Source organism: Capra hircus, chromosome 11, assembly GCF_001704415.2.
Source record: "Capra hircus breed San Clemente chromosome 11, ASM170441v1, whole genome shotgun sequence".
Lineage (NCBI taxonomy): Eukaryota > Metazoa > Chordata > Mammalia > Artiodactyla > Bovidae > Capra > Capra hircus.
In genome coordinates this window covers 21,930,138-21,950,691 of record NC_030818.1, presented here as the reverse complement: position 1 = coordinate 21,950,691, position 20,554 = coordinate 21,930,138, and the positions used below count along the sequence as shown (strand labels likewise).

At 38.3% G+C, this 20,554-nt stretch overlaps 1 protein-coding gene across 2 annotated transcripts in view; it reads left to right on the top strand.

The window, feature by feature from the left end:
- The window catches only part of THUMPD2 (THUMP domain containing 2), a 38,663-nt gene continuing 26,586 nt past the window's right edge, over positions 8,478 to 20,554 (top strand). For both annotated transcript variants that reach the window (XM_018055158.1, XM_018055159.1), the window contains exons 1-5: positions 8,478 to 8,623; positions 13,964 to 14,099; positions 15,437 to 15,840; positions 16,749 to 16,826; positions 19,531 to 19,583. In XM_018055158.1, the coding sequence (XP_017910647.1) occupies positions 8,498 to 8,623; positions 13,964 to 14,099; positions 15,437 to 15,840; positions 16,749 to 16,826; positions 19,531 to 19,583 (797 nt within the window). In that variant the 5' untranslated portion in view covers positions 8,478 to 8,497. The remainder of the gene's footprint in view (positions 8,624 to 13,963; positions 14,100 to 15,436; positions 15,841 to 16,748; positions 16,827 to 19,530; positions 19,584 to 20,554) is intronic.

Here is a 20,554-nt window from a genome sequence, read left to right as displayed (position 1 = left end):
TCATGTACTGCATAACTAGAGAAAGATAATATCTATAAAAAAACTGTCTCTCTAGATCAAGCATAGCAGTTGCATCTTTTGAATTTTGATGCTACGCAAAAACTATACAGATATAAACACTAATGAATAAATAATGCTTTAAAGGCAGTATTTATATACATAATGCAATAATTTTCTGCTAAATTTTCTCTTTTTGACCGTACACTCAGGATGATTACTGTGTGCATGTAAATGGCTTAAATGATCAGTATGTAGCCAAGAGCTTTTTTCCAAAGCACTTTTGCCATTGCAAACATAAAAATACGTTTATTCTTTCACAGCTGCATTGACTTGGTTGAAATGCATGTATCCAGCAGACCTCTGCCTCTAAGCTTTTACCACAATGCCACAATTCAACTGAACTCTAAAAATATTTATAAAATTCTACTCTTTGTAAGTTACTATGATGGCCTGTGTGAACAAGAGTTCATCATACCTCCACAGTGCCCACCACCTGTAAATCTACCTTAAGGAGGTGGGCTTCCAAAGGCAGAGAATGTCCTGACTTGGCAAAGATGCTCAAAAGTTGCTGAGAAGCCACAAACAGGACAAATGCTCACTCAACTTCAGAATAAGTTTATTTGTTCAATCTTATTTATCAAATGCCTACTATATGTCAGGCCCAGGTGCTTTCCTTTCCTTCCCATATGTCATATTTTATATATGATGCTTTATACGTCTCTCTGGGCAATCCAGCACTATCACTTTGCTTCCCATTAAACTGACAGGTTCTCAAAGGCTGGGACCATATCATATCAACTGACACATAGCTGTGGAACCAATAAATATTTATGAATGAATAAATAAATGATAAAACATAATTTTATGTAGTAAAGGCAAGGAAAGAGCGTCATAGAAGATGTGGTATTCAGTCATCAAGACAGTATGGTACTGGCACAAAGACAGAAATATAGATCAATGGAACAAAATAGAAAGCCCAGAGATAAATCCACGCACCTATGGGCACTTTATCTTTGACAAAGGAGGCAAGAATATACAATGGAGAAAACAATCTCTTTAACAAGTGGTGCTGGGAAAACTGGTCAACCACTTGTAAAAGAATGAAACTAGATCACTTTCTAACACCATACACAAAAATAAAATCAAAATGGATTAAAGATCTAAACATAAGACCAGAAACTATTAAACTCCTAGAGGAAAACATAGGCAAAACACTCTCCGATATAGATCACAACAGGATCCTCTATGACCCACCTCCCAGAATATTAGAAATAAAAGGAAAAATAAGCAAATGGGACCTAATTAAAATTAAAAGCTTCTGCACAACAAAGGAAACTATAAGCAAGGTGAAAAGACAGCCTTCAGCTTTCAGAATGGGAGAAAATAATAGCAAATGAAGCAACTGACAAACAACTAATCTCAAAAATATACAAGCAACTCCTGCAGCTCAGTTCCAGAAAAATAAATGACCCAATCAAAAAATGGGACAAAGAACTAAATAGACATTTCTCCAAAGAAGACATACAGATGGCTAACAAACACATGAAAAGATGCTCAACATCACTCATTATCAGAGAAATGCAAATCAAAACCACAATGAGGTACCATTTCACACCAATCAGAATGTCTGCGATCCAAAAATCTGCAAGCAATAAATGCTGGAGAGGGTGTGGAGAAAAGGGAACCCTCTTCCACTGTTGGTGGGAATGCAAACTAGTACAGCCACTCTGGAGAACAGTGTGGAGATTCCTTAAAAAACTGGAAATAGAACTGCCTTATGACCCAGCAATCCCACTGCTGGGCATACACACTGAGGAAACCAGAATTGAAAGAGACACGTGTACCCCAATGTTCATTGCAGCACTGTTTATAATAGCCAGGACATGGAAGCAACCTCGAAGTCCATCAGCAGATGAATGGATAGGAAAGCTGTGGTACATATACACAATGGAGTATTACTCAGCCATTAAAAAGAATACATTTGAATCAGTTCTAATGAGGTGGAAGAAACTGGAGCCTATTATACAGAGTGAAGTAAGCCAGAAAGAAAAATACCAATACAGTATATTAACGGATATATATGGAATTTAGAAACATGGTAATGATAACCTTGTATGCAAGACAGCAAAAGAGACACAGATGTATAGAACAGTCTTTTGGACTCTGCGGGAGAGGGAGAGGGTAGGACGATTTGGGGGAATGGCACTGAAACGTATAATATCTTATAAGAAACGAATAGCCAGTCCAGGTTCAATACAGGATGCTTGGGGCTGGTGCACTGGGATGACCCGGAGGGATGGTACGGGGAGGGAGGGGAGAGGGGGGTTCAGGATGGGGGACACGTATACGCCTGTGTCAGATTCATGTTGATGTGTGGCAGAACCAATACAATATTGTAAAGTAAAAAAAATTTTTAAAAAGAAAAAAAAGAAGATGTGGTGTTCCAGCTTAGGCTTAAAGAGAAGAAAAGGAAGCAGGTTCTAGACACAGGGAACAGTATAAGCGAAGGCCTGAGAGAGGGGAAAGAGTAGGCATTTGGGGGAAGCTGGCAGTTGAATTGGTTCTGGTTCCCTTCTGGGAAGATGAGCCTTGGCTCACCACCAACCCCACTCAACTGTACCAGAATACAGGGATGACATACTGAAGCCTGACATATTGAAACAACTCCCCACGTCATTCTGAGGAGTATTTCTGGTTAAGCAACGTTATTTATAAAGTGTGTAGAAGGGATGATGAGCAAAGGAGAAATAGTAGGCAAAGTTGCAAATTATCAGGACTTCCCCGGTGGTCCAGTGGTTGGGAATCCATCCACCAATGCAGGGGACAGGGGTTTGATCTCTAGTCAAGGAAAATCCTACATGCCAAGGAGCAACTGGGCCCATGAGCTACAATTACTGCAGCCCACACCCCTAGAGCCTGTGCTGCGCAAGTGGAAAAGCCACCGCAATAGAACCTGAGCATCACAGTGAGGAGTAGCCCCTGCTTGCAGCAACTCGACAAAGCCTGTGTGCAGCCAACAAAAACTCAGCACAGTAGAAAATTATTTTTTAAAAAATGTTACGCCAGAACATTCAGTTCAGTTGCTCAGTCATGTCTGACTCTTTGTGACCCCATGGACTGCAGCATGCCAGGCCTCCCTATCCATCACCAATTCCAGAGTTCATGTTCATTGAGTTGGTGATTCCATCCAGCCATCTCATCCTCTGTCATCCCCTTCTCCTCCAGCCTTCAATCTTTCCCAGCAGCAGGATCTTTTCCAATGAGTCAGTTCTTCTCATCAGGTGGCCAAAGTATTGGAGTTTCAGCTTTAGCATCAGTCCTTCCAATGAATATTCAGGACTGATTCCCTTAAGGATGGACTGGTTTGAACTCCTTGAAGTCCAAGGGACTCTCAAGAGTCTTCTCCAACACCACATTTCAAAAGCATCAATTCTTCAGCACTCAGCTTTCTTTATAGTCCAAATATCACATCCATACATGACTACTGGAAAAACTATAGCTTTGACTAGATGGTTATATTCTGTCTAGGTTGCTCACAACTTTTCTTCCAAGGAGCAAGTGTCTTTAAATTTCATGGCTGCAGTCACCATCTGCAGTGATTTTGGAGCCCCCACCCCCACCCCGCGCCCCACCAAAGAAGTCTCTGTTTCCACTGTTTCCTCATCTATTTGCCATGAAGTGATGGGACCAGATGCCATAATCTTAGTTTTCTGAATGTTGAGTTTTAAGCCAACTTTTTCACTCTCCTTTTTCACTTTCATCAAGAGGCTCTTTAGTTTTTCCTCTCTTTCTGCCATAAGGGTGGTGTCATCTGCATATTTGAGGTTATTGATATTTCTCCCGGCAATTTTAATTCCAGCTTGTGCTTCTTCCAGCCCAGCATTTCTCATGATGTACTCTGCATATAAATTACATAGGCAGGGTGACAATATATAACCTTGACATACTCCTTTTCCTATTTGGAATCAGTCTGTTGTTCCATGTCCAGTTCTAACTGTTGCTTCCTGACCTGCATATAGATTTCTTAAGAGGCAGGTCAGGTGGCCTGGTAGTCCCATCACTCAGAATTTTCCACAGTTTGTGGTGGTCCGCACAGTCACAGTACAGGGACTTCCCTGATAGCTCAGTTGGTAAAGAATCCGCCTGCAATGCAGGAGACACCGGTTTGATTCTTGGGTCAGGAAGATACCCTGGAGAAGGAATAGGATACCCACTCCAGTATTCTGGCCTGGAGAATCCCATGGACTGTATAGTCTGTGGGGTTGCAAAGAGTCGGATATGACTGAGCGACTTTCAATTCACTTTCACACAGTCAAAGGCTTTGGCATAGTCAATTAAGCAGAAATAGATGTTTTTCTGGAGCTCTCTTGTTTTTTCCATGATCCAGTGGATGTTCACCATTTGATCTCTGGTTCCTCTGCCTTTTCTAAAACCAGCTTGAACATCTGGAAGTTCACGGTTCACGTATTGCTGAAGCCTGGCTTGGAGAATTTTGAGCATTACTGTACTAGCGTGTGAGATGAGTGCAATTGTGTGGTAGTTGAGCATTCTTTGGCATTGCCTTTCTTTGGGATTGGAATGAAAACTGACCTTTTCCAGTCCTATGGCCACTGTTGAGTTTTCCAAATTTGCTGGCATATTGAGTGCAGCACTTTCACAGCATCATCTTTCAGGATTTGAAATAGCTCACCTGGAATTCCATCACCTCCACTAGCTTTGTTCATAGTGATGCTTTCTAAGGCCCACTTGACTTCACATTCCAGGATGTCTGGCTCTAGGTCAGTGATCACACCATCATGATTATCTGGGTTGTGAAGATCTTTTTTGTACAGTTCTTCTGTGTATTCTTGCCACCTCTTCTTAATATCTTCTGCTTCTGTTAGGTCCATACCATTTCTGTCCTTTATCGAGCCCATCTTTGCATGAAATGTTCCCTTGGTATCTCTAATTTTCTTGAAGAGATCTCTAGTCTTTCCCATTCTGTTCTTTTCCTCTATTTCTTTGCATTGATCGCTGAGGAAGGCTTTCTTATTCTCTCCTTGCTATTCTTTGGAACTCTGCATTCAGATGCTTATATCTTTCCTTTTCTCGTTTTTCACTTCTCTTCTTTTTACAGCTATTTGTAAGGCCTCCCTAGACAGCCATTTTGCTTTTTTGCATTTCTTTTCCATGGGGATGGTCTTGATCCCTGTCTCCTGTACAATGTCATGAACCTCATTCCATAGTTCATCAGGCACTCTATCAGAACTAGTCCCTTAAATCTATTTCTCACTTCCACCGTATAATCATAAGGGATTTGATTTAGGTCATACCTAAATGGTCTAGTGGTTCTCCCCACTTTCTTCAATTCGAGTCTGAATTTGGCAATAAGGAATTCATGATCTGAGCCACAGTCAGCTCCCAGTCTTGCTCTTGCTGACTGTATAGAGCTTCTCCATCTTTGGCTGCAAAGAATATAATCAATCTGATTTCGGTGTTGACCATCTGGTGATGTCCATGTGTAGAGTCTTCTCTTGTGTTGTTGGAAGAGAGTGTTTGCTATGACCAGTGCGTTCTCTTGGCAAAATTCTATTAGCCTTTGCCCTACTTCATTCCATATTCCAAGGCCAAATTTGCCTGTTACTCCAGGTGTTTCTTGACTTCCTACTTTTACATTCCAGTCCCCTATAATGAAAAGGATATCTTTTTTGGGTGTTAGTTCTAAAAGGTCTTGTAGGCCTTCATAGAACCGTTCAACTTCAGCTTCTTCAGCATTACTGGTTTGGGCATAGACTTGGATTACTGTGATATTGAATGTTTGCCTTGGAAACGAACAGAGATCATTCTGTCGTTTTTGAGATTGCATCCAAGTACTGCATTTCAGACTCTTTTGTTTACCATGATGTCAACATGGTCAACGAGGTGATGGAATTCCAGTTGAACTATTTCAAATCCTGAAAGATGATGCTGTGAAAGTGCTGCACTCAATATGCCAGCAAATTTGGAAAACTTAGCAGTGGCCACAGGACTGGAAAAGGTCAGTTTTCATTCCAATCCCAAAGAAAGACAATGCCAAAGAATGCTCAAAGTACCACACAATTGCACTCATCTCACACGCTAGTTGACCGTGACTCTTCTGTTGACCCATTTCTTCTAAGGGATTCCTGCCCACAGTAGTAGATATAATGGTCATCTGAGTTAAATTCACCCATTCCAGTCCATTTTAGTTCTCTGATTCCTAGAATGTTGACGTTCACTCTTGCCATCTCCTGTTTGACCACTTCCAATTTGCCTGATTCATGGACCTAACATTCCAGGTTCCTATGCAATATTGCTCTTTTCTGCATCAGACCTTGCTTCTATCACCAGTCACATCCACAACTGGGTATTGTTTTTGCTTTGGCTCCATCCCTTCTTTCTTTCTGGAATTATCTCTCCACTGATCTCCAGTAGCATATTGGGCACCTACTGACCCGGGGAGTTCCTCTTTCAGTATCCTATCATTTTGCCTTTTCAGAATATTACACATTAAAAAATTGCAAATTATCGGAACATAAATTATATGAGTTGATATCAAGAGATAGAGAGATCAGTACAGGCCAGGTCATGGCAGTGCTGCCCAAGGCAGAAGAAATAACTCCTCCAGCCTCAGGCTGGCCAGCAATGTACTCTCCTGGTTAGAACCACAGCTGAGCCAAGGCTGCAGAGTTTTAGGACTGAAGATCGGAAAGCTCATGTAACCTGACTCCATAAGAATTTTCACAATATATCCTACTGGACTGTGAGCTGGGTAGGGGGCAGGGCAGAGTGGAGGAATATCCACTTACTGAAGTTGATATCCTATTGTGAACAACAGCAGACACACTTGATAGAGATTCACATTTAGTAGTTTCTGTATATCTGATTTATATAACTACAGAGCTAATTTAATGCTGTTTATTAAATAATATGAATTCTAGTCTTCAAGTGATGTATTCGTTGTCAATTTAAAATTCAGAGTTTAAAAAACACCTCTTCAAATACTGTTAAGAGAGTCAATCAAATCAGGTGGCCCAGACTGGATAGTTAATTTAGTGCAGAAATATTACCTGTATTATGAATATAAAGACATTTTGCTGGAGCATGGAAATGTCTGCTCTTGGGCCTAGAAATTCCCAGTTTGGGCCCAATGCTTAGAGAAGACAGAGCCTGGTCCTTATCTTAGGAGAGTAGTGGGGCGGGAAGAAGATGACAGGATGGAGTTGGTAGGAATGGAACAAAGCTCAGTATGTACAGTATAAATCAAGGCTTAGGTTCTAGCCTCAGCTATGCCCCTAACTCACTGTACCTGAGCCTCTTTAAGCATCAATTTCCTCTATCTGAAAAATAAGAAGATGAATGAGATGATAGTATATCTCCTTTTAAAAAAATATTTCACATCTTTATTTTTAAAAGTTATATGTCAGAGATATAATTTGTTTTAAAGTCATGCTGGTAAGTGTGAGCCTGCTATGTCACTTCAGCCTGTGTCTGACTCTGCGATCCCAAAGACTGTAGGATGCCAGGCTCCTCTGTCCATACGATTCTCTAGGCAAGAACACTGGAGTGGCTTGCCATGCCCTCCTCCAGGGGATCTTTCCCACCCAGGGATCAAACCCACCTCTCTTATGTCTCCTGCATTGGCAAGTGGATTCTTTACAATTAGCGCCACCTGGGAAGCCCACGCTAATGCATATTTTTTTATTGCCTGTTTATATTATTATAGTCAAAGATTAAAAATAAGAGTACACTATTTATACTCTTACTTGCCTTCTTATCCAAGTTCCAACTTCTTTTCCAAGTTCCGACTTATTGTTTTCTCCAAGGTACAACAGAAGGACCTATTACTGATGAATCTTTCTTTGTTATAGTCATTTAAAGAGTAGCAGTACAGGTGTTACAGGGAAATCATTTTTAAGGCTTCATTTTCCCACCTTAAAAAATATTGATTTGAAAATATTATTCATTTATTTTATACCCCAACAATCAATCAGTTGGAATAGGATGTCTCAATATTAGCACAAACCAGTAATCTTATCCCCTTTCTCACTACCGGGGAAGAACTGAGGTAAAATCTAATGGATATTTAAAGCAACGCCATCAGTTACTCCCTCCAGTCTTTCACACTTTATGTTGCTTTGCTATAGTCGTCATTCATTTCTTTAGCATAGCGAAGCCATGATATCAGAGGCAAAGCTGCGCCATGATAGCATCTAAGGATCTAACAGATCAATGACAGTCTTTATTCTTCCCAGTTATATATCCCAATCACATCCCTTCCACCTGGGATTCTAAATAATTCCAGATGCCTAATCAGCGAGCTTCCTTCCAATCCGTTAACCAAGGAGACCCACAGGGCACCCCCCAGCCGATCAGAAGTTCCTGGGACCTTCCGGCCTGGCTCGCCCTTGGCAACACCCGGCCCTTCGGCCCCTGCGCGCCGCCTCCGGGACCTCGGGGCCGCGCCGCGCGCACCCGAGGCCACGTGACCCCAGCTGCCATGGCGGTGGTTCCCGGAGGTCCCCGTTCCGGGCCTGCGGCGCGCGCCCAGTTTTTCTGCACAGCGGGCCGCGGCCTAGAGCCCTTCCTGATCCGGGAGGTGCGGGAGCGGCTCGCTGCCACCCAGGTGAGTCGGCCTCGCAGCGAGCTGGAGCGCGAAGCAGGGCGGCCCAGGCCCCACCCCTGCCCGTGGTCCCTCCCCGTGGTCCCTCCCCGCTGGGGTCGGCCCTCGACCCGCGAAAGCGACGCGAACTCGTCACTGTCTGCCCGCGAACCCAGTTCTGCTGGCAGGTCCTTTAATTACTGCCAGAAAGACCCGCCAGCCCTTTCCCCTACACATCTGTCACTGTCAAGGCTGAAGGTTTTTTTTAAAAAAGAGCGATTGATGCGAGTTACTTCCTAGATTCTTTAAAGAAAAATGTTTGATAGTGCCTATAATTAGAATTAGACCTGTGAGAATTCTTTCTCCAGCTTTAAAATGCAAATATAATCGTCAGGTTCAGCTATTTTTGTCAGTTTCCTGACACTGTGTTTATCTCCTAGGACTGTTGGAAGGATTCAATGATAGAGGTTATTTAAGTACAGTGTAAATCCGCAGTAAATAGTAGCTAGAAAAATACTCTTGGAGAAGGCAATGGCACCCCACTCCAGTACTCTTGCCTGGAAAATCCCATGGACGGCGAGCCTGGTGGGCTGCAGTCCATGGGGTCGCTAAGAGTCGGACACGACTGAGCAACTTCACTTTCACTTTTCACTTTCATGCATTGGAGAAGGCAATGGCAACCCACTCCAGTGTTCTTGCCTGGAGAATCCCAGAGACGGGGGAGCCTGGTGGGCTGCTGTCTGTGGGTTCGCACAGAGTCGGACACGACTGAAGCGGCTTAGCAGCAGCAGAAAAATACTCTAGGATGCCTCAGAGAAGGAAGTTAGCAGTTGCTGGAATTATTACACTGTTAATTTCGATGAAATGAAGAAAGTTGTAAACATCAGTTTACGTTCTAGTACATGCTGAGCCTGTTTCTTGAAAACAGGGAAAGGATGTAATAGAAAAAGGCTCCAATGTCTTGATGGGATTATATATGACAGTGTGAATGATGTATTTTTGGAAAATGAAAGCTTATTGAAAGAAATTGACCACTCCACTCCCAGGACTCCTGAAGTGTTGAAAGCTCACAAAAGGAGTTTCTGTGATGATGATTGGGGAGAGGAGGATAGAGAGGCTCATGAAGAATGACATCAGCCTTGTTACACTAACTGACGTTTGTGGTTTTAGTCACCGAACATCATAGAGTGTTGAATGTAGCTAGTCTGAAAAAGCAACAGTATGATAGCAACTGCGGACATGGGTTAAGCATTTAATATGACAGACACTTAACTTTCACAGCAACCCTATCTTTTGAGGTGAGCTCCACATTGAACGGAAGTGGAAAATGAAGCACAAGTAAGTCCAATAAAATAATCATGTCATGGAACCAGAAAATGGCAGAGCTGGGATTCACACCCACGCTGCCTGTGAAATCAGACATGTTATCATGTTCAACCTAGGCAGGTTGGCACCTGGTTCCAGCTCCTCGAACACTTCGAAGCCATGACACCATGCCGCTCTGATTTTTGTTTTTTTCAGATGTTCACTTAGAGTTCCTGGTGTGAAAACTAGAGAAGGCTTGACCCAATCTGCATATGCTTCATTATTAAAAAACTGACCTCTCTGCTTGTTCTCAGTGTTTGCCGTTTGCACCTCCATGGTGTAGTTTGACATGTTCCTCTATTTTCTGTATTTCCTCTAAATTGGAGTCCTATAAGTTATAGCTGGCACTTGGTCACGTTCAGGCTTGATTTTCCTCTGGTGTTGGGGCAAGCCTCTATATAGGTTCCTGGGTATTTTTAAATATTTAATTTATAGCATATAAATATATACTCTAATATGGAGTGTATAGCGTACCTTAAAGAAATGTATTGGGTAAAGTTAAGCTTTACTTTGTAATTCTGTTTAATGTGTTAAATACTGTTATTATAAAAATAAAAGTAGAAACAGTAATTTTGAAGATAAAATTCACTTTAGTAGAGGTGTCTGCAATGCCAGGGAGCCAGGAGGCCCAGTCAGTTGATTAATCAGCCTTTAAAAACCCACATAGCGAAACAGCCCACATAGTAGCGTTAAGCAGATAGTCGAGTTATTTCAGTTATTTCATTTAATGGGATGATTACATAAGCTTCTCTGAAGATTCTGTGCATTCCCTGTAGATTGGATACATTTTTAAAAATTAAGTAAAATATATATTTTTAATTCTCTCTTCTAAAATGAAACACAAAAGCTCACACCCCACCTCAGTCCTTCACCTAGCACTTCAAAATTAATTCCAAAATTAAATGGCATCTGTAGAATTAGGAAACTTTGGTATCTCCTTGTACTGTACCTTACCTTTTTGCCTTGGCTTAAGCTTTTCATCTTTGCATTAGATCTGACTCCCTAAATTTTAAAAGAAAAGCAAAAATACTAACTGCTTAGATATTCTAGCTGACAACAGAGCTGTTTTTTCTTTTAATAAAGGCTGTTATTTCATCTTCTGAAGTGTTAGAGATAAAACCAGTTGGTTTTAGACATTTTTAATGATTTAATTCCAAATGGAAAAAACAGATTGGATATATAAATAAATTTTCAAGTAACAAATACTAGTGTGAAATATTCTAAAATGCCACAGCCCTCCCTAATTATTATAATTGAATATGATCAGTTACAAACAATAAAGAAAATGAGTAACAGTAGCTTCAACACAGTTTGAAACCATAAACACCAAAACTCATTTTTCTACTACTTTGAGATAGAATACAAAAAGTGAGCTATTAAAGCACTTTCATGTATATGATTGATTCTCACAGTGGCTGTTTTACCATTTCATAAACTACTTCTGATTACATGCTCATTTCTTATAAAAGGAATGTAGGCCTAATGTTAATTTTTTTAAATAAACAGAATAAACCAGTGTTGGTGTTGATTTTTAGAATGTATTTAACATTTTAAGTGGCTAAACACATATTATTCTTATGATTGAGCACCCCAGTAGATTAAAGTACCTTTTAGGTCTTCTTAATTAACTTGATTTTCAGTCGAAAAAATTTTTTGTTCTCCACACCCTCCAATAAAATATTTTTAGAAGTTCATTATATAAATTGTCTCCCTTGATACTCAAGTAAATGAGAAAAGATCTTTGTACTATTAAATAACTAATTTAATGTCTAGACTGGTCTAGATGTTTGTATTAGTTTGTTTATAAGACTTGAATCTTAGAACCATAGATTTACAGTAAAATATTTATTTCAGTTCCCCCAGAATCTTAACTGGCTATTTCATGTGATGGCTTAATATCAATTATACTTTTAGATTAAGTAACAAAATCTAAACTTTAAAAAAAATTACCTTTTAAAATTTTGTTTCCAAGTTCTAAGCATTTTGAGGTATTCAATTTTGACTTTAGTGGGAAAATGTCACCTTTGTAATGAGAAAGAAGTAAATTGTAAAAACCAGAACTTCTTGTTTTGGTTACTTCATTATCCCCTTAAATATTGATTCCTAAACATTCTTTTCACTCCCTACTTCCTCCGTCTGTCTTAGGTGCATTGCTAGTACCTAAAGTCTTTGGAGTTTTTAAAATTTATTTGTTTTTCCAGCTCTATTTAGATATAATTAATATATAGCATTATTTAAGGTGATTTGATACATTTATATGTTGCAAAATGATGACCACTATAGCATTAGCTAACACCTCCATCCCATCATGTAATCAGCATTACTTTTTTGATGTGAACATTTAAGATCTACTCTTTTAGCAACTTTCAGCTAGGTAATACAGAATTATTAGCCAAACTCACCATGCTATACATCAGAATCCCAGAACTTGTTAATCTTACAACTATAGAAGTATTGGGGTTTTAATTGTCATCAACTTAGGGCTTCCCCAGCAGAGATTCTTCTTTATCAAGCTAGAGTATAACTTTAGAAATTACCACCCCAAAAGCTTAATTAGAACAGGTCAGATCAAACATACCATACACTTGGAGTTCAAGTTCCCACTGAGTGGGAGCTGCCTGTACACATGGAACACCCCTGGTTCCATAGTTGCCTCAGTCCTAGGAGATGACTTAAAACCATGTTAGTTAGCCCGAGGCCACTGCTAAAAGGAGACTGCTAGGATCACCCACATCCATCCTGAGCTTGAGGGGGTTGGGTTGACCCAAAAGGTTTAGGACTCCATTGGCACTGAGCGTCATGTGCTGGACCTCGCTTGACTCTCGGAGTCAGTGCTCTTTTCATGTTCCTTTCTTCTCTGACTGTCCACATATCTATCCTGTCTTTCAAGCCTCTTTCAGTTTGATGCACACTCTTGCTTCTGTCCATCGTCCGGTTCCCACGGCCAAGTGGTTCATTATTTCTCCCTCAGTAATCTACTTCTCCCCCCAGCATCACATTCAGCACTCAGTCCTTTATGCCCCATCCACAGAAATCTTTCTTCCAGCTAGTTTCGCACTGTCATAGTTTTCATCAGAAGTCTCTGATGGTGAACCATTACCATCTGGGGTAAAATCGTGACTACTTTTCAAGCTGGGCCTGAGCTACACCATCCATCCGCCTGACACCCTCAGTCGGCATCACACAGCAGAGGTGGCCATGCTCTCTTACAGTTTACTTCACCAGATTGTCATGCCCACCTCTGCATTCTTCCCCTTCATTCCTTTGTGAGAATCCCTCTTACCAAATCTTACAGGATTCTTTCCCAAGACTTTTACTAATGATGGCTTCCATCGTTAGTAATGCTTATTGTACCTGCAACTTATCAAAACATTTATTAACATTTTACTTTTCTCCTGGGCTTAATGCAAGTTGTTGTCTTATACATTTTACATTTTAATTGTATGTCAGTATGTGCCTTTTAGATTATTATTCATCTTTAGGGTTTATACTCTATGCTTCCTTGTAGACCATGAGGTAGATGTTTAATAAATACCTACTGATTAGGTTAAACTTGGTCTAGACACCTGATTTGTCCTATCCATTTTGCCTTTCCCTTGCCCACTTTTAGTAGTTGTGTGAGATTTGATAATCAGTATTTTGTGTTCTATTTTTTTTTTAGTAGAGTGCACACACACTTTCCAAAAGGTAACACAGAAAGATTACTGTCTTGGTCACTGACTATGTGACTTCATACAAATTATTTAACCACTCTAAGCCTCAATTTCCTAATCTATAAAATGGAGATGATAAAATATACCTTAGAGGGTTGTTACAGGATGAGGGGGAAAAACATTCAGAGTGCCTAGGATAGTCTAATGAATAGTAGATGCTTCAGAAATAGGCATTTTTACTATTGTTAGTCTAGATGCTATGTTTTAATGCAGTAAGGGGGAAGGGAGGGAAATGATTCTTAATCTGACATTAAACTACATTAATATCTTTTTTTTCTATCTCTAGGTTGAATACATTTCAGGAAAAGTTTTTTTCACTGCCTGTTCTGACTTGAATATGCTGAAACAATTGAAATCTGCAGAAAGGTTATTTTTGCTGATTAAAAAGCAGCTTCCATTTCCTGTTTCTTCTGTAAGTAAAGGTAGGTGTATACCTGTTGCTTTTATCTACATGATATAGTACACTCCAAAGTTTTTTGCTTGGAAATTAATATGTAGCCATTTCACATTTTTAAGAATCATTCATACCCCTGGGATCATTAATTAGTTATTTTTCTGTATTTCCTGAATATTATCACCTAATTGTGTTTCTTCTCTTTTACAAGTGCTTGACCAATGTGCTGCCTTCCTTCTGAGATTTTAGTGTCCTAAGTCACGTTTCTTCCTTGAAAATTATGATCAGACAGCTTCTCTAAGGCTATATATGGTTGGTTCATTTATTTAGATTTAGGAGCATGTAATAACCCCGAATGCATTGATTTAAATAATTGGTCAGAACTATAAATTTTACCTGATGAGTGATATAATTGGAAAATACTACATAGTAAAATTTCCTATTGTGGGGAACGTTAAATTGATAAAGCATTAGAGTTAAAGAGGGCTTAAGAGATTTCTTATCCACTCCCTACTTTTATAAATATGCTGCTGAAATAATGTAAAGATATTGGCAAAAGCAAAAAAGGATCAGCTACAGCTGGATAAAACATTGCTTAAACCTTATTTTGATTGCTGCTTGTGCACAAGAAATCATGTCATCACAGCCTATAGTAAACTGTGTCAGGAGCAATTCAGATGGCGAGAAATCAAAATGGGACAGAAAAATTGTTTTAAAACAAATCCTCAGATATTACATTGTAAGGTCAGTATGATTTCATCCCAATATTCCACACACTTTCATCTTTAAAGAACTACAGTAATTACTCCTTGATCATCTTGATGGCTTTTGTTTATCGAGAAAAGATTACATTTTACTAAGCATGACTGCCAGTTCCTAAATTATGAATGAGTTGTGTATCTGAAATGTTACTTTGTGGAAACTCGTTTTATGATCTCTGCTAATATTTTGTGGTCTTAAATAGTCTCAAGATTCAGTTGCTCTGTTTTTGAGCTCTGTTTTGCAATTTACTCTATTTCTTAAAACTTAATTTTTTATAGGCAAGATCAGCATTACGTTAAAGATCAACAGACATTGTACATCTCTGTGTATATCAAAGAGATACATATGTTATCATAGGACAAATGATCTTGCTAAAGTAAATGGTAACTTTATAGGAATTTTAAAACAGGTTTGATGTTAAATATGGAATACGTGAATGAACTTTATTCTGCACAGTATTCTTAAGTTAAATTATATAAGTCCAGATAAAAGGGAAATCAGTATTCATGTAGCAATTAAATTTATTTTAAAGAAATAAAGGTAATGGGATTTGAGGGTGTGAATTGCTTCAGTAAAGGATAAACTGAGATTTTACTTATTTAGGAAAAATATTTAATGAACTGCAAAGACTTATAAATGATGATCCTGAAAGTTGGTTGAATGCCATTTCAATTTGGAAGAATCTTCTTGAACTTGATGCAAAAAAGGAAAAACTTTCTCACAAAAATGCTAACCCACTCAAAAGGAAAGTAGGAGAAGATGATACCGCTGCTAAGAAATTGAAAACAGAACAAATCCAAGAGATCCAAGAGACTAAGGAATGCCAGCTGGAAAAACAAATAGAAGAAAAACTATTGGAGCAAGGAAATTTTATCACTGAAGAAGGAAAATTTCAAGAACTTCAGAATGATGTAATGGAAGCTGCTGATACACGTAACCAGACCGACTTAACTTTCAGAGTCTCCTGTCGCTGCAGTGGAGCCATTGCAAAGACCCTTACTGCACAGGTACACTTGCCCCCCAGAGTGGATTCCCATTTTCTAAAAGAATTAATTATTCTTTAGATCAAAAATGAGGTGAAAACCTTTCTCAGCATGCATAACCAGGCCCAGACAGATCACTCAACCCAATCTCACATAACTAACTAAATCTCTTCTAAAAATGCATTTTCCTTCTTAACTTTACCTGAGATACTTAAGAGGAATACTGTGCCAGTCTACATAAAGAGTTCCTTTTACTTTCTCCCTAAAAGTTTCCTTAAACTCACAGATACTGTTTACATTTGGAAATTCTAATATCATGGCCCTAAGCTTTTTGGCTTTCTCTTCAGTTTGGTTCTGTGTTGATTGAGTGGTTGCTCTGTACCAGGTCTTGCATGTGGGATCTTCCCAGGACCAGACTGAGATACACAGGTGTACTTAAAAGGAGAGCGAACACCACAAAAGGACCCTGAAAAATTTAGTGATATAGAGGGCATAGGTGTGGGTCCTTGGGCCAGTCTTGAAATCAGACAGACTCTTCAGTCTGAACCTAATGCTACTAAACGGGTAATTTTTAAACATTCAGGATTGCCATAGCTAAAATAATTCATCTTTCAGTTTGCATCTATTTCCTGGGACCTAGAATGACCATATTTATCAGGCCACAATCTGGTTATTTCACGTGTCTGAAATTACAAGGAGAGAGGTTACACACAAGTAAACGTCAATGCCATAAGATTTGTTGGGGTGGAAGAGGCACAGTGCACCCTTATTGCCTTGAATAGAAAATGCTTTCGTGTAGTATTTTAATATTGTAACCTTAAATTACCATCGGATAGTATGATTGATTTCCCTGCCAGTTTTTTTGCTTACATTTAAACTTAAAATTTTCATTTTTAGTATTCTTATCTTTTTTTAACCTGTTGCCTTTTCAGGAGGTAGGAAGAGTAATTGGAATTGCTCTTATGAAACAGTTTGGATGGAAAGCAAATTTGAGGAATCCAAATTTGGAGGTAATGAATGTTTATTTTATTTTATATGCTCATAACCTAATTCTTTAAAGACAATGTCAACTATTCTTTTTTTTTCTTTTTTTTAATTGAAGTGTAGTTGACGTAAAATATTATGATTCACGTGAATTACACAGTGATTCAACATTTGCATACATTATAAAATCATCACAAGTCTACTAGCCATCTATCTCCATTCAAAGTTATTACAGTACAGCTGCAATGTCAACAACTTTTACTGTGCTTTTTAACCTTGCTTTAAGTTTTAAGTCATGTCTACATGGGTCCAGCAGTCTGATTCCTCCTTAGCAACAGAATACTGCAGATTCTTTTGCTAGTAGTTTTCACTGAAAATGTCGCATTCAAATTGAACTTTTGGAATGGAATTGTTTAGTCGCAGTTAAACTAAACACTAAAGATGCTCTCTATAATCACTATAATACATAACAAATATCTATAATAAGAAATTCTAGTTAATGTAAAAAATAAAATTAGAAAACAGACCTGTGTTAATAGTGGCTTTGTTAGGCTTGTGGGATTATTTTTCTTTCCCTTTTCTCTATTTTCAAAATTAATTTAATGAGGTTATACCATTTTTAATTGGAACAAAGTAAACACATGGGAAAATGAATTCTATCTATAACAAATGTTCTTCAGTGTTTTTTGAAGACCGTAAGTTTGACCAGTAGTCATTTTTCTGATTCATTAATTGATAGATTATTTTTTATAGCTTTAAACGGAATAATGGCTAGTCAAATCAGAAGGCTTTGTGTTGTTTTCTATTTTGTTATTTGATTTTTTTTTGCTTTTAAAAAGGCATGCCTAGCATATATCCTTTATTGCTATTTGGCAAAATAATACTGAGAATGTTTTTATATAAGCGTATCTTCCGTCATCTCCCCGTCTGTAGTTTTCTTATTTTCTGTCTGGTTTCCTCCTCTCATCTCTCCCTGACTCCATCTCACTGTCTCAGAACTACAGTTTTCTCATAGTTTAGCTCATAAACAAATATATCTAATTTAATTCTTATCATCCATTTAATGCAAATAATAGCTATTGGTAGAAATAATTGACATGAAACAAAATCGACAACAGAATCACACATAGTAAAATCTGTGTGACCAAAACTGACGGAAGAATCAAATTTTAGCAAATTTTGTTCTGTACAATTAACAGAGAAAACTTCATAGTGCAAAAAGCTGTACCTGATAACATTTGATATATAAAAATGTCAGTATATCATAACTTTAACTGTTAAATAGAAAAGAATCAATACCAATCAATAGCTTTGCTAACATGAATAAGATTAAAAAGTTGGAAAGTTTAGCTTCAGCGATCAAAGAATTAAACTAAATGGAATTCATTCCAGATTATTCTTTTCTTAGTAAAAGCTTATCAAAAGTGGAATAGTTCTGATTAAACTATGTTAAAATTCCTTTGGGGTAAAAGTATTAGGAATCAAATGTTGTTGAGGTCAAAGAGCAGAGTTAGAATATTCCATAAACCTCATCAGGCTAAAGGAGTAAGATTGTTTTAAAATTTATGTGGGCTACTGATTTCAACTTGAGACATTTAAATCCTCATCATGTCCTAACATGAGGACTATAGCTAACACTGCTGTGTGGTATAGGAAGGTTGTGAAGAGTAAATCCTGAGAGTCCTTATGGTGAGGAAATTTTTTTTTCCCTTTTTTGCTTTTCTTTTTATCTACATGAGAAGATGGATGTTAGTTGAACCTATTGTGATAATCATTTCACAGTGTACATGAATCAAACCTTCATGCTATATGCCTTTGATGTATGTCAATTATTTCTCAATAAAACTGGGAGGAAAATAGCAGGAGAAAGATGATAGAAAGGAATAAACTCTTCATATAACTGATGCACTTTGCTATACACCTGGAAGTCGCACAGCTTGTGGATTAACTATACCCCAATAAAAATTTTAAAAAGAAAAAAAAAGCACTCCCTATAAATAATAGAGTGAAAGGTCACTCTTGCTATAGTGTATTTCACTTAAGCAGATTTTCTGTTAACCATGGTATCAAGTCTTACTTGAGGCTAGAATAGGGGTAGATTTAGGTAATTGTCTCTAACCTAAACGGAGAAGGCAATGGCACCCCACTCCAGTACTCTTGCCTGGAAAGCCCCATGGACGGAGGAGCCTGGTAGGCTGCAGTCCATGGGGTCGCTAAGGGTCGGACACGACTAAGCGACTTCACTTTCATGTTTCACTTTCATGCATTGGAGAAGGAAATGGCAACCCACTCCAGTGTTCTTGCCTGGAGAATCCCAGGGACGGGGGAGCCTGGAGGGCTGCCGTCTATGGGGTCGCACAGAGTCGAACACAATTGAAGCGACTTAGCAGCAGCAGCAGCTCTAACCTAAAATGCTTAAAAATCTAATTTAGTTAGGGTAATTCAAAGAATCGCTATAAAGAAAAGTGATCTTGAGTTCTTCATAATGTGATTCTCAATATAAGTTGTTTACCAAATTGACTTCAGAATTTTTCTATGAGATGTACTTAAAATTTACTTTGCCTCCGCTCAATAAAAAAATACTATGGAACATTTTTCCAGATATGAAGAGGTCTTGGAATTTCTTATTAAAATATAGGTTGTATAGCTTCAAAATGGAAGCTTTCAAATTGCCGCGCAGTGGGTAATGCATTACCTGGTCCATTCTAACTTCAATATTTGTTCTTTCAGATCTTTATACATCTAAGTGACATTTACTCTGTGCTGGGAATTCCTGTGTTCAGGTACGTATTATTTCTAAGCTTCAGGTTTGTGTCTTAGGAGAGTTTGTAAAACTAAAAACCTTGTGTTTTTATTCATAGTATGAAACACTGATATATCAGAGGGAGCTTAAATCAAAGCCTCTGAGTTCTTTGCTTGAACCAGTAAAGTATTTGCATGGAACTTTGGATCCTGATTGGACTGGTTAGAGTTGTGAAAAGATTTGATCACAATAATCGACTGATTACATGTTTCCTATTGAAAATCATATCTATTTTTTAATTAAATTATTTTCACAGGCCCACAGTTAAACTAAATTTTAGTCCATTGGCCTCTTGGATTTTTCATTAAAATAGAAAATACATCACAGTTCTTAAAATTCATCTTGAACATACTTCACATTTTACTGCAGTTTTTTTTTTGTGGGAGAGTAATTCCAATTTTTAAAATCTTCTTCAGGTTTTCTCCCTAGTTATGTTGGGTATTATACAATAATAAATGCAGTTGAATTTTTCTGAATATTTCTTATTCAGAAATATTTATTGAATGTTTATCGTACAGCAGTACTTTCTTAGATGCTTTGGAAAGGAATGGATGGTTGGATGATGGAAATAATGATTTGCAGTTTCTTGGGAGCATGTAAATATTGTTGGCATCTTCAAAACATTTTATATGCATAGCCATGTTTACATAGGATAAAGTGATTTAGATATCTTTTCTCTAGGTGATTCTAAGTATGGAATATTTTTAAAATCATAAAAATCCTATGGAAAGATCCCATTGACCCTGAGGTCACATTTGTGCATGTGTAAGCCCGGATCAGGATGTAAAAAAGAATGCTTAAGGTCATTGTAACAGTTTTATCAAATGGATAAAACTGCACCATTGCAGTTGATTAGCACAGTGCTGAGGGCTTTCTGGATGTTCAAGAAATGCTGAATGACTGAGGTCTCGCTGTGTGCTAGTTATAGGATAGGCCCCACTAGCCTCGAGA